Source organism: Phragmites australis, chromosome 18, assembly GCF_958298935.1.
Source record: "Phragmites australis chromosome 18, lpPhrAust1.1, whole genome shotgun sequence".
Lineage (NCBI taxonomy): Eukaryota > Viridiplantae > Streptophyta > Magnoliopsida > Poales > Poaceae > Phragmites > Phragmites australis.
Genome location: NC_084938.1, coordinates 18,361,522 through 18,375,224, shown reverse-complemented (window position 1 = coordinate 18,375,224; position 13,703 = coordinate 18,361,522). Strand labels below are relative to the sequence as shown.

General features: G+C 43.8%; 1 protein-coding gene across 3 annotated transcripts; it reads left to right on the top strand.

The window, feature by feature from the left end:
- Positions 1-3,095: 3,095 nt before the first annotated feature.
- On the top strand, positions 3,096-5,120 carry LOC133898322 (type IV inositol polyphosphate 5-phosphatase 6-like). 3 transcript variants are annotated; one of them, XM_062338975.1, is made up of 6 exons: positions 3,096-3,240; positions 3,372-3,685; positions 3,778-4,099; positions 4,184-4,380; positions 4,450-4,719; positions 4,823-5,120. In XM_062338975.1, exons 2-6 carry the CDS (start codon positions 3,561-3,563, stop codon positions 4,989-4,991), a joined length of 1,083 nt encoding a protein of 360 aa, XP_062194959.1. In that variant the 5' UTR covers positions 3,096-3,240; positions 3,372-3,560; the 3' UTR covers positions 4,992-5,120. The 3 variants fall into 3 exon arrangements, with proteins under 3 accessions (XP_062194959.1, XP_062194958.1, XP_062194957.1); XM_062338974.1 differs by lacking the exon at positions 3,096-3,240 and having other exon boundaries at positions 3,247-3,487; positions 3,575-3,682; XM_062338973.1 differs by lacking the exon at positions 3,096-3,240 and having other exon boundaries at positions 3,247-3,487; positions 3,575-3,685; positions 4,823-5,119.
- Positions 5,121-13,703: the final 8,583 nt, after the last annotated feature.

The following is a 13,703-nucleotide window of genomic DNA, read 5'->3' as shown; positions in this document are numbered from 1 at the left end:
GATTCATTATCACTTACATCGCTTCCCATATTTTTGGCCATAAGGCACTTGTGTGATGACAACTTGCATGATAACAACCTTGAGAAAGAGATTCTCTTGAAGGAGTGGATGGTGAAACTCTTATCACTTGAGCTTGAATCTTCATCTTCACTCACTCATCTTCCTATATTTACAAATGCTTTACCTCTTCTCCTTATCTCCCTCTTGTTATTGGTCTTCTTCTCCTTATTGATATGATAAATTGTGTTGACTAAATTTTTTATAGAGATTGAATGATTAATCTTGGTGTTGATTCTCTTGAGGTCCTTCTCCAATCTTGAGATGAGATTGGTGATCTTAGGATCCATTTTTGCATCACTTGAGGTGTTTTGCTCATCTTCTTCATCGCTCTCTTCATCTTCATCACCATCATCTTCGTTTGAGCTTGAATCTTGCTCTTGCCTTCTCATATTCTCTTTCACGTATGGGCAATGAGCTTTATTGCTTGTAAGGGTAAGGTTCTTGGTACCAGATGAGGATGAACATTCAACCTTCTTGTTCATAGTCATCTTATGGACAGTGATCTTATCAAAAATTGGCTTGAAGTCATCTTGCTAATGTTATTGTTGCCGTAGATGATGGACACAGTCAACTTGTACTTTGGAAGAAGAGCTTGAAGTATTCTTCTCACCACTTAATTATCTCTAATTGACGTCAAACCTAGTCCATTGATCTCATTAACAAGAATATTCAAATGTGAGTATATATCATTAGCATTTTCATGGGCAAGTTGTTTAATGTTATTGAGCTCAGAGACTAGCACATGATATTTCTCATTGCGCATATTCTTTGTGTTTCATATATTTCAATGAGGTTAGCCCAAATATCATGAGCATTGGTAAGATAATATACTCGATTGAATGCATAAATGCTTAGAGATGATGAAAGAATACTTTTCGCTAATGCATCCAATTTCCTCTCCTTGTTTGTGAGACGTTGCTTCATCCCCTCCTTAGTGACTCTTCAAATATCTAAATATTTTCCTTGCAAATGACAAATCATTAGAATTTTCCAATGGGTGTAATGAGTACCGTCAAAAGGTGGAGCACTACCGATCTCCATGCCTACCCAGAATATCACAACTATTTAAGATGTTAAGCCTATGAAGAGCACAAGGCTCTAATTACCAAATGTAGGGTTGAGAAAACCTACTCTGGTACCAATGTAGGGATCGGTGATGTCCTAAGAAGAGGGGATGAATTAGAACACCTAAAACTAATCGGTTCCAAAAACTTCATAAGACAAACCTATATCAATTTTTATCTAAATGTGTTCTAGGTTCATTTAGTGTGTCTACTCTACCGTTGAAAAAGGTTTGCAACCTATATCCAATCTTAGCAAACTACTCTAGGAAGGTATAAAATCAAATATATATTGCAAGTATATAAATATGAAAATATAAATAAGGTAGAGAGGGTAAAATTAGCACAAGAGATTTTTATGCCATAGTATCGAGGGCATAAATACCGCCCCTAGTCCACGTTGGAGCCGCCACCTAGACTATTGCTTCCGAACGGCACCCGATCACATCCCTTTAGCCATCTAGGCCTCATGTAGGTTGAGCCAGCAAGCCACCAAGGTAAGATCTCACCATAAGTCTCTCCTCTGATCACTTGCTGCCATATTCACTTTGGAACTTGAGCCACTAAGGAAAGGATTTTCATGTCTTCGTACAAACTTCTTATAGCCGCTCCACATTAAGTCAGAGGGTCCACAAGCTTGAGTCAAAAAGACTCACGATGCCAGTAAGTCACCAAAACTCCAAGGTGCCTGTGTACCACTTGGTACAATGTAGGATCACTACTTGATCCCCTCTCTCTAGACAACAACATATAGCAACAACTCTCTCTAGGTCTATTAGACATATTACATATATGCTATCATAACCTTTTTAAAAAATATGAGTCATCGTAACTACAATATAAACAAATCAAGTTAAGTTGAACTCATGGATTAATTTCAACCATAGGAACCTTGTAACAAAAATAAAGTATGGATGGAGAAGAAAGACAGACAAAATTTCCAGCATTACTCTCATTGCGGGTTCAGAGCTACCCTGCTTTAGTTCAATCCTTTACTGTGCCAAAACAAATGATATGCTCATAAAGAAAATGTTCCTTTTGAATGCGGCAACACAAGACTAAGTACTAATTTTGGCTGCAAATTCCCTGTTTATTGTTTTTTGCTCTGTAAAAAGAAGCAGAACATGGAAGTGTCAAATATTCAGCCATTAAAATTATATATGAGCCTAGCACAAGACACTTGCTCCCCATCTACAGTCCAAACACTGTCAGCGCCAGCAAAGCAGCTGCTAATAGACCTTCGCATTCCTCTTGCTTATGTATCAGATAGTAGACACGTGAATACAGTCGCAAGAGTCAACCAAATTCTGGCAAAATTCAAGCAGAAGTTGCAAGGCTTGTTGGTTGCATTGGCAGAAGGTAGCAGGCCAAACAGATAACAATAACAATGAATATCATCAACCCAAGTTGCTCAAACTGTAGCTTTAGCGCCTCATCCTCCCCAGCCATAATTCAAAGATGAGCTACGGTCCTTCCTGCCCCTACCAAATCATCAAACATGTTACACATTACAGAGTAACATTCCAAGCAGAACATTCTGAACTGGAATGCTCATGGGCCCCAGTAATTCGTTTACCTGCTCCTTTGAACCAATGGTAGAGTTATGAAATGCCGAAAATTATATAATCTAAATTGACTTTGTAATCGCTGAGATCTTTTAGTTGCAGTATTATTTTTGTGGGGAACGGATGGAAGAAGCTATGCTTGTTTTAAGAGAGAGAGAATTTAAAAATAGCATTTTGAGAAAGAGCAACATGAAGGTTAAACCATAAGTTGCCGGGTTTTATCTTTTTGGGAAAAGAAAAGTTTGTTTTTGTTAGGTCTAGATTTCTTCAGTAAACCTGCTGGTGCAGAGACTTTGACAACTCTTCACCAAATACGTGGATGCTCGACATGTATCTCCTGCTCTTGTCAACATCATATCTAGTGCCTACGGCCCATTGTTATTGTACCAGTTTAATTTCTCCCTGTCCCTTCCAACTTGCCTCACCTACATAGCTCTGCAAGACTTCTTCATATCTGAACCTTCCCAACTCATGCCCTCCTCCCATTCTTCAATGCTCCGTAGTCTCTACTGAAAGAGGAGCCAATCGGCAATTTGGAAGATACCCACTTCATTGTTAGTACTGCGTTATGGGGAACAGTCCAAAGCTTGCACAAATCAGCACTCTTCCATCTCCATCCTTGTGCTTATGTTCAGATGTCTCGTTCTTGTCTCAGTGACATGAACTCGTCACTCCTCTGTCTCAGATGATCTGGCCAAGATCGGTGACGAGCAAGTTACCGCGCCATCTTTTCGTCTCCGAGTCTACAGGCCTGGAGAAGAGTACCATGCAAGAGGGGCAGAACAAGACCGTCAAGTACAAGTGAGCATCCCTTGCAGCATCTTGCGTTGAATTGAGCTTGTGATCAGTCCAATTGGAATTCACACAAGTTTCCATGATCTGGTACAGGGTGTTTGCCGGTACGTGGAACGTCGGCGGCGTAGAGCCACCGGATGATCTGGACCTGGAGGATTGGCTAGACAGGAAAGCCAGCTCCTACGACATCTATGTTCTTGGGTGGTTTGTTATTAAGCCTTCTAATTTATTATCTTCTCTCAGAGCATCGCCTTCAAGTTGTAGTAGTAAGATTTCTGTACGTTTTCGTACTGCAGGTTCCAGGAGATCGTGCCTCTGAATGCAAGGAACGTGCTCGGCCCCAAGAAGAGATCGGCATCCATGAAGTGGGACTCGCTCATCGGCGATGCACTGAACAGCAGGAGAAGAAGACAAGGAGAAGGCGAAAAAGCCTTGTCAGGATGCAGGCAAGGGGCAGCAGCATTGTATCAAGAACAGGAGGCGTTCAGGTGCGTCATGAGCAAGCAGATGGTCGGCATCTTCGTCTCGGTCTGGGCGAGGAGCGGCATCCGCCGGCATGTCCGCCACCCTGGCGCCTGCTGCATCGGCGCCGGCGTCCTCGGCCGGCTCGGTAACAAGGTAAGCAGCAGAGACACACGCAGCTGCAGATAGTACACGAGCAACAGCAACAATTCAAATCGCATGACGGCATGTGCTACGCAGGGCGCGGTGTCCGTCCGGTTCTTACTGCACGGCACGAGCTTCTGCTTCGTGTGCTGCCACCTGGCCTGCGGCAGCGGCGAGGGCGACGCGCTGCACCGGAACACCGACGCGGTGGGCATCCTCTCGCGGACGAGCTTCCGCAGCCATGGCGGCGCGCCAGCACCGGAGGAGTTGCCCAAGAAGATCCTTGTACATGAGTAGGTCGTCTGAGTTCTGTACACCCTAGCAGGAAGAACATCTTTCTGATGGTGTGATCTGGCGTGCAGCCGCGTGGTGTTCCTCGGCGACCTCAACTACCGGATCGCCATGGACGACGCCGAGGCAAGGCAGCTGGTGAAGGCCAAGAAATGGAGCACGCTGCTGGAGAACGATGAGCTGCTGCTCGAGCTCTCCAGGGGCCGGCATTTCGACGGTTGGGACGAGGGCCTTGTCACCTTTCCCCCTACCTACAAGTACCAACCCAATTCCGACCAGTTCTACTGGTGCACCGACGGCACCACCGCCGGCCCCGAGAGGAAGCACCGCACGCCGGCATGGTCTGACGCCCGACACATCCATGCATAAACATTCCTGCCTGAATTAATCGGCCATGCCACTGAGATGGTAGTAGTGTGACGCTGTTTCTGCCGTCTTTTGCAGGTGCGATCGTATCCTTTGGCGCGGCAAGGGGATGAGGCAGATCCAGTACGAGAGCTGCGGCAGCTACCGGCTCTCCGACCACCGGCCGGTGAGGGCGGTGTTCCACGCCGTGTGCGAGGATGCAGAAGGTGTAGATTATTTAGCAACAGGCTTCTGTGCCCTGAAATAACTATGCATTGATGCAACACGACCCTGTAAATCTATGCATGTTTGGAACATAGAATTTCAGCATAAGCAGTTCAATTTCAAACGAATCAAAAAAAATTCGACGTCCTAGACTAGCCGGCCTTAGTGATATTTACCCTTGGATCAAGGTTCTCTTTCTCGATTTTTCTGTGGGTAATAATTCATATACATTTTTTGTCTTTTTTCCTACTGAAAATATGAAATTCATGGATCATGGTTCACGTCCAATTGATTAACTTTTGAATGGGATACAAGTTTGAATTGGGCACCCACAATGAAAAAAAGACGGAAATTTTTTTGTTGTTTCATCAGTTTTTCTTGGCTACAAGGTGCAGCTAGCCATTAAAGTTTATCAAACATACAGTCTAAAAAATCTTTATCAAACATCTTTGCAAAGGCTTTAAAATGTACTGTTATGAAATTATTTTCATCAGAAATATGACAAAAAATATCTGCAAAATTCATTGTTAATTCCTTCAAAGAAAAATACACTGTTAGCCACTTCTCATGCGACAAGAATACATATTTGACCAGGGCGGTAAGTTATAATGATCTTAAAAAATATATCAATTCTTGAAATAGTCATCAATCACAAGGTCATACCAAATTGGTGTTTTAATCAACATTCAATTTGTCTGAAGTTGTATCGCTGTGAATGTAAAATATTGTTAGAACTAAAGTATTATTATGCACTACTTGTATCATAATGATTCTTCAGCAACTTATCAACTCTCAGTAGAAAATCAACTTGATCTTTGTGGATGTTTTGGGCTTAGCAAGATAAATCAAAAGAAGATAAGCATCTACTTTGCTTTAATATTAACTTCCCTACGACATCAACGTTGTCCATAAACATCAACCACAGAATAACTGAGAGATATTCTGGAATGCAGCAATTCACAGCCTCTCGTTTGAACATGGGACCATGCAAGACTTTGGAAGTAGGCATGTAAGTTAGCACCACCACCATGTGGTCACATATTTGCTGACATGTTTGACAAACACAGGCAACTCTAACTTCTTCATTTCCTTACGCATTTTAGGATTTGAAAATCATGTTTGGACATTGCTATCCTTGTTCCAAATATGAATCTGTCATGCATAATTTGGAGATGACTACTAGAGCTTCTAAATTATAACTGAGATAGATCAATATGTCCGAGAGATTTGTTTTTATTTGTATGTAGAGGTACGGGTTTTCTAGGTTTACCCTTTTTAGGTATAGATTAGAAATTCTTTTTTTTGCTTAGTATCTTGCAGGAGCTCAGATATTTTCAATTTGTTCTTTTGTCTTGTTGTAGCATGGAAAGATTTCCATATGTGCATGCGGACATTGGGCAAAACCAATAGTAATAGGATATGAAACTATATATTCTAGTCCAATTCATCTATTATATTCGTATCATGGGACGCACGTGATACTAATACATGGTGTTTTAAAAAAAAAAGTATTCATATCATGGGAGTTCCTTCCCCAGCCCAGTCTACATGTACGATGGGTGGGAAGGCCCATTGTGTACACACCAATAAAGTTGAGTCTCTGCACTACGTCTTGCCTACTTGTTCTCTTGTTCTTTTAATTTTGGCTGACTAGCACGCTACGATCAATTCTCTAATTAGTACGACCAGATCAATTATTTTTATTTTAAATAACGAAAGACAAAGTTGGAAGTTGTATTATGATAAAAAAAAATCATTTTGACTGAAGCATCAGGGTATTCCGTTTTATGTATGATTGGTGATTAGTTTGTGTATATGCTTGGTGCATGCGCGGAGGTGAGTTTTTTCTACAAATAAGGTCATGCTTTTAAAATGTAGGACCGAAGTCCCTGTCTTATGAGAAGACGGATGCAGACGGGGGATCGAATCCGCACCGACCAGCTCCACTCTAACGAGCTGACCGCTACGCTACCGCACCGTCTGCTTTGCGGTGAGACTTTTTCTCAATCCTATGAGAATTGAACTGTTTCATGTGAAATTAATGTCACATTTTTGTTTTCCAAACGTGCCCTTAAAATGGATGTAGTTGTTCCCTCTTGGGAAAAAAAAGGTCCTTTAAGTTGTTGTTGCAGCAATAACAGTGGTAAGCTTTCTAAAGTAGCCCGCAGAGCAATTTTTTTTGTCATAACCGTCACAAGACAGCCGGTATTATCAAGCTTAACACAGTGAGGAAAGAAGCCACGTCGGCGAGGGCCCAAAATTTAGATGTTGTCAAAAATAAAAATTAAAAACAAGTAATGCAGTCACGTCCGTCCCAGCAGGCTATCACACCACCGTGACACACAGATCGTAATGGGCGTACTTCACTCGTGCAAACCATGCGGTTTCTCAATCTTTCGCGATCAAATTTGACAACTGAAATCTTCGGCGAAACGCATCTCGCGCGCAGACAATCCGACGGCTCGCCTTTGTAGAGACGTGATCCTTCGACGTGATCGTATGCTTGGTGACATATATACGATTAGCCACAAATGTAGGTCACTGTTCGTCTGTTCGATCGATGGTGCAGCACCACTGTTGTGGCCATGTAGAGTAGCACGTACCATCGTGGTTGGTCCAACTGTCCAAGAGTGTCTCCAAGGGGACACGTGTGAGTCCCGGTTGGGCTACTGTACCCATCAGCTCCCAAAGCTGCTCAACTAGATCAGTATCGTTGCCTACCTAGTACACCCACCCATGGTACTAGGAGTGGACATATATATTTCTTCGTGTCTTATGCGGACATGGTTCTTGAGATGATCACTGACCAAACAAACACCACGCCGTGATATCATATCACAGCACAGAGACATGCTCTGCCAAGCGTTCCTACCTACCTAGGAACATGTTCTGCCAAGCGTCAGCTGTACATGCCAAGCACTCATACAGTCGAACCTACCTAGGATTATGTTAGGACCAGTTGGCAGCTAACGTGATCTCGCAATTCGGATCAACCAACGTTACCACCATTTGTTAGATGAACGTCCAAACCATACTTCAAACTTTATTTAGAAGTGTATTAAAATATATTAACATAGATATATATGATGTGCGTTAGATAAAAAAGAACGTCCGAACGATACGCCCACCACCCATCCATGATTCATCCGCTGAACGATGCTACTCTCAACTCCGAAGCCTTCTGTGGTGGCAGGCAGGGGCCGAAGAGAGAGCCAACCAAAGCCATCGGGACCCCACACCGGCCACACCAAGTCAGCAGCACACCACCGATCGCGTCGTCGCACGAAAGCGAAACGGTGCGTGTCGTCCTGGAGGGAGGAGCCCCCAGAATGCTACGTTTCCTGTTGGTGATGGCGCCGCGTGGCGCCCTCGCTCCTGGCCTCGCCTCGCCTCTGGGACGCGCGCGATCGACAAGTCCCTCTCGGCTCGTACGAGATTCGCCGTGCGCTGTGCTGGTGAATTCGGTCCCGGGCCACGGGGGAGCGAGCGTGATGGGTGGAGACGTCACACGGAACGTCGTCATCCGCGGGCCTGGCTTGGCGGGTAGGGAATCGAGGTCTCGCCAGATCCATGTGTATTTTCCCTTGGGTGATCTTTCTTCGGGGAAGGCTGGCGTCGTGCAATGAAGCAGACTGCACAGGAACGGGGGTGGTCGATGTGTCGTTACGGATTTGAAATCGTTCTTCTTTGCATCGAAATGGTGTCAAAATTCTGCGGCGCGCACCGTAGGTTAAGGTAGTAGTCGACTAGTGGGCTAGCTTCCCGATGAGGATCTAGGACCACCGTAGCGGGCCGAAACGACAGTGTTGGGCTGGTTTGCGCAGCATCGCGTGGGGATCTCGACGCACGAGTCCCTATCCTCTCCGTTCGTGGGCGATGGGGATGAACGATTACGAAGCTGGCGTCCTGGGAATTTTTTTTATATTTTTTCTTTAATATTTTTAAAATACACGGCTGTTTAAAAAATTATAGATCTAATATATCTTCGTCTGTTCAACAGGTGAGACATCATGGATTCCAACGGTTAACGAATTAAATAATAGGAGAAAGAAAGATCTTGTTTATGTAGCGAACAAGATCAAGTTCTCGTCCACTGAACGAGTGAGACCTTCATGTCGCTTGTTCAACAGGCGAGGATAAAATCTCACTCATTGAACAGGCGAGGTCTTATGGATCTCGACGGTCAACGAATTAAATAACTAGAAAGAGGAAAATAGGCGAGACCTTCATGTCGCTGGTTCAACGGGCGACATGTTATACTCATCCACTGAACGTATGATATGTGCATATATAAAATTTTATTTTTTAATTTAACTTTTTTAGACGATAATTTGAAAAATAGTGAACATTTATTCGGCAAGAAATGTTAGTTATACAAATAGTTATCGGCAGTGGTTATTGTTTTGAAAATTTTGGTTCGACCTAAATTTGTCAACATATTTTTATTTATTTATGTAAAATTGTATGAGTAATTTTTTAGTGAAGTAATATTAGGATGATACAAAATCTAATTTTTCGAACAACTGTAGTTGTGAAACACAATTAGCATAGAACCCGATACGGAGGTTACATACACTGACAAACATTACATGGGACATGAGGTTTATCGTCACTGTGCAAAAGACCTTAACCATAAAGATATGACGATAACAAACTTTGGTATGTACGGTACGCCTAAAGACTAATCTAATAGCATGCCACTGCTAATCCTAACACGCCTTAGGAAATAAAAAAAATACCGGGTTATGATAGATGCTCTCTACTAAGTGCATATAGGATATTTGCCATTTCGCAAGACTTCGGGGCCTTGCGCCTTAGCGTGATGGGTCCTCTCCCGCTTCCTTTTCCTCTCTGATTCGCGTGCTTTAGCCGTTGTGCACTCCTTTTTTGTCTTCCTTATAAGCTGCTCCTCCTTACATTTTAGTCGTAGTTTCTTTTGTTGTTGCTCGTACTCCGACCGTTCATACGCTTTCCTCCTCCACGTATGCTCATGTCGACTCACTGCTTCTGGTGCTCATTTTGCTCCATATCGAGCTTTACGCCGCCTTCCTCATAGAAGCCACTGGGTTGACCCCGCCTTGAAGTCACAGATAGGAGGAGAAGATTGGACAAATAAAAGAAGATGGGAGATTAGTAAGACAGTGTATAAAATAATATTAAAAATGTCACATGAGTGATCTATGTCACTTACCAGTGGGCACTCGTATGGTCCATATCGAGGCTTGTCATACTAATAGTTGACACACATGAAGAAGCGTAGACCATATGTGTAGAAGATGTCCTGAGACTCGTAAAGCCTACAAGGGTCACCACAGAAGCACATCAGCGGTTCGACCCCTTGGGAAATGAAAATTCTCTAATATTTTTTGGGTAGGCTTGGTGGAGCTGAGGAAGACATTGCAGTTGAAAGAGTTGAGAAATGAGTGATGTATTAATGGATGAGGGTGAGATTATTTATTGTGGCTAAGGGCTCGTGCATGGACTAAGTACATGCGCTGGCATGGGGGCTGGAGCATAGGATTTGGTGTGAAAGTTGGAAAAGTTATGACATTGATGCTTGACAAAGATTCCCTGTGAAAGTTGTTATTTGGTGTGGTCATTTCATTATGCAAAAATTCATCAAAGAGTTATGGTTACCTCTACATGGAAGGTAGGGAATCCTATGAAAGTATTGGACATAGAAAAAATGTATTAGTAAAATGGTAAAACCCAACCACTTCATTGAACAAAGTAAAGTACATCACAAATAAGGGTCATCTTAAGCATTCATTGCTTGTCTGTAGGTACAGCACATAAAGCAATATGCACTGACTCGTACACATTCTACGAAAAGTTACAATAGCATTTAGTACTCCGTTGCTAAACGAAACATGCCTTATGGAAAGACAGATTACCGAGTGCAAGAAAATATCTACTAGGTAGGTGGAAAAGATTGAGGTGTCTCATCCCGATATTCCCAGCGGATCTCTTGGAAGTTGCATCTATAGGGGTAGGGCTTGTTGTACACATACCTTGCACCATTCCATGTGCCACAGGCCTAGGCACAAAAGTACTTAAACACAGAGCTTCATATTGATGAGGAACACAATTCTAGGGTGGAGTTTTGGATAGCAATTCACCTGAAAAGGAGATCAAACAGCGGAGATGAGAAGGGTGACTGTTGCGGCATGCTTCGGTTGGCAACCGCGTTCTGGTTGTGTCACTGCACAACCATTGAAGAGCTCTTGGGATCACATAGAAGACTCTATGGGACACACTGTGACGCAGTCGGTGCACCCATGCGGTCGCTAGATCAATGGGGAACACGGACTAAACCCGTAGTGCGCGCACATAATTCATCTAGACCGGGGCAGCAGCAACACCGACGTGGATTTCAGTGGCGTCGGTGCTCTAATAGCCAATTGGATTGGTGAGGGTGTGGAGAACATCTAGGGGCACGTGCTGGTCAAAGGGCATGGCGATTTGACCTCTGATTGGCCAGGGAACACTGATGCCATCCGCGATGCCGCGCTTATTCGCGACGGCGGAGACTGTGGCGGTGCAACGATGGATTCGAGGGGATGGGGGTTTGGCTAGGGATCACATGGGACGACAACACAGGGTAAAGGAGGAGGGAAAGGGCTAGTCCGGGGTCCTCACTTTGCTGCGATGATTGGGGAAGAAGGATTTGCGGAGATGACAACGGCACTGATGGCGGCAGCACTAGAATTGAGGCTCACGTTCCCGTTGCGTCGACGAATATCTAGACGAGCCCTACCGGGATCCAGAGGTGCCCCCAATGTACTACATGCGGACGTGGGTGGTGTGTCTGGATCTTCAATGAATTGTCGGGAACGCCGATAGAGTCTTTGGTTCGCACCCTGGATGTGGCCAGAAACGGAGTAGCTCACACGGCGACATAGATCCCGGTGGCTTCTGCGCTCCTCTTTCCATGATGCTTTGTGGAGTTGTGTGCACTGACTAAGGGCACATCTCAACAACAGATGAAGGCATTTGGCTGGATGGATCACCGAGAACGCAGATGCTAACCAGTGACAACCTGGCAGGTAAGGGGCGGTGGCTAGGGTTTGGAGGAGCATGGAAAAGGGTAGGGGAGGGTGTGATGGTCCCTTTTTATGGGGCTAGGAACGTCGGGCTGGTGAGCGAAGGTGGGACCCAAGTCGGCCATGGCCCATGCCCAAGTTGTGATCTGATTGAGCGACGCTAATTCGCATACCTGTGTTCCAAGGATAATAACGCCACCTTAAGGATACCAAATTAGACGTTTCTATACTCTATCTTGTAGTACTAAAAATATCTATAACTTTGGTATTCATTGGAATTTTTGGAAATGCCATCTTCATTTCCAAAACTGCATCACAAGGAAGACTATTTGAATTCATCCTTAACCACGCAGTATTGATCTCAGGGGTAATAACTCTTAGATCCATTATCCAAATGGGGACTTCCATAGGTGGAAATTGAAGCTCTGACGAGACCTACCACTTTGGTATTGACAAGATTTGCATTTGAGGTTGTATTGAACTCCGAAATTGCATGAGAAGATGAGGCTGACGATGAGGAGTAACGGCGGTTAGCTTCAATTGCCATTATGGCCATTAAAGCGGCAGTTTCCACTCTGAATTGCTAGGAATTGAAAGATGATGGAGTGGCCACTTATTTTTCTTACTTGATGGATGTCAATGCGTTTTGATTAAGGACTTGCTCAAGCTTAGCTGACTGGCCATGGTTGCTATGCGAAGGGATGACATCATTTGGAGGTGGATGGAAATGATCAGATACATGCACATGCAAGAGAGCTGGTATGGGCTAGCTTTAGCACATATGTGGACCGTCCTGCTAGCAATCCAACATGATGCAAGGTTGATGGCTTGATGGTGGTTTCGAGCCACAGGCTAGAGAGAACAATATTGAGAAAAAGCAGTGCACGTTGGGTTGGATCAAAAGGATGCGAAATGTGATTGTCCATGGAGGATTTTTGGATAATATGGGAAAAATGGAACAAGCATTTGTCCAACCTTGAAATTCCTTAACCAATTCTAATATTTTATACATACATTTTTCATCACACAAAACAAATTCTTTTTAAACTCTAAATTTTTTGAAAAAGCTTTCAAATTTCAGAAAAAAAATATTATTTTATTGTTTTAAAATGCTCACAACCCAAAATAGGAATTGTTGGGTGTGACAAAGAAGACGTAACTAAAGGCAGTGTCACACTTGTGACGGCTGAGTGGATTCCATGAGCGAAAAACTACTTGTATGGGAGAGGGGTGACTCTTGTGACTGATTGAAGCTTATGCTTCAGAAGCAAATGAGAATTGGAAGTCATGAAGAAGATTAGAGATGCCCACACCCAATGTTCCCAGGGCTCTTTCCAGGCAGACAGAGAACAACGAGCTAACATTGGCACTGGGAAACAAGGAACATAGCGGTCGCACATGCGGCAAGGGTTTGAGGCCTTAGAATGTCGGATTTGAATAAAACGCCGACACTTACAAGAAACAAAGAAAAGAAAATATTTCAAAAATGATGGTCATGCTAAAGAAGAACTTTCAGAGGAGAAACAGATGATAGACGCCAAAATAGAAGTAGTTATGTAGTAAGCCAGGCAGCAAGTAAGGAAGGAGCTGTTAGCCGTCATAGATAATGCTTTGGTGCCAAGCCCTAGTTGTCCTCGGAGCAGCTGTGCATCCATATGGCTTCCAGGAGAAGCCTTAATCTATCACACCGTGGATGACATCACAGAAAGCAC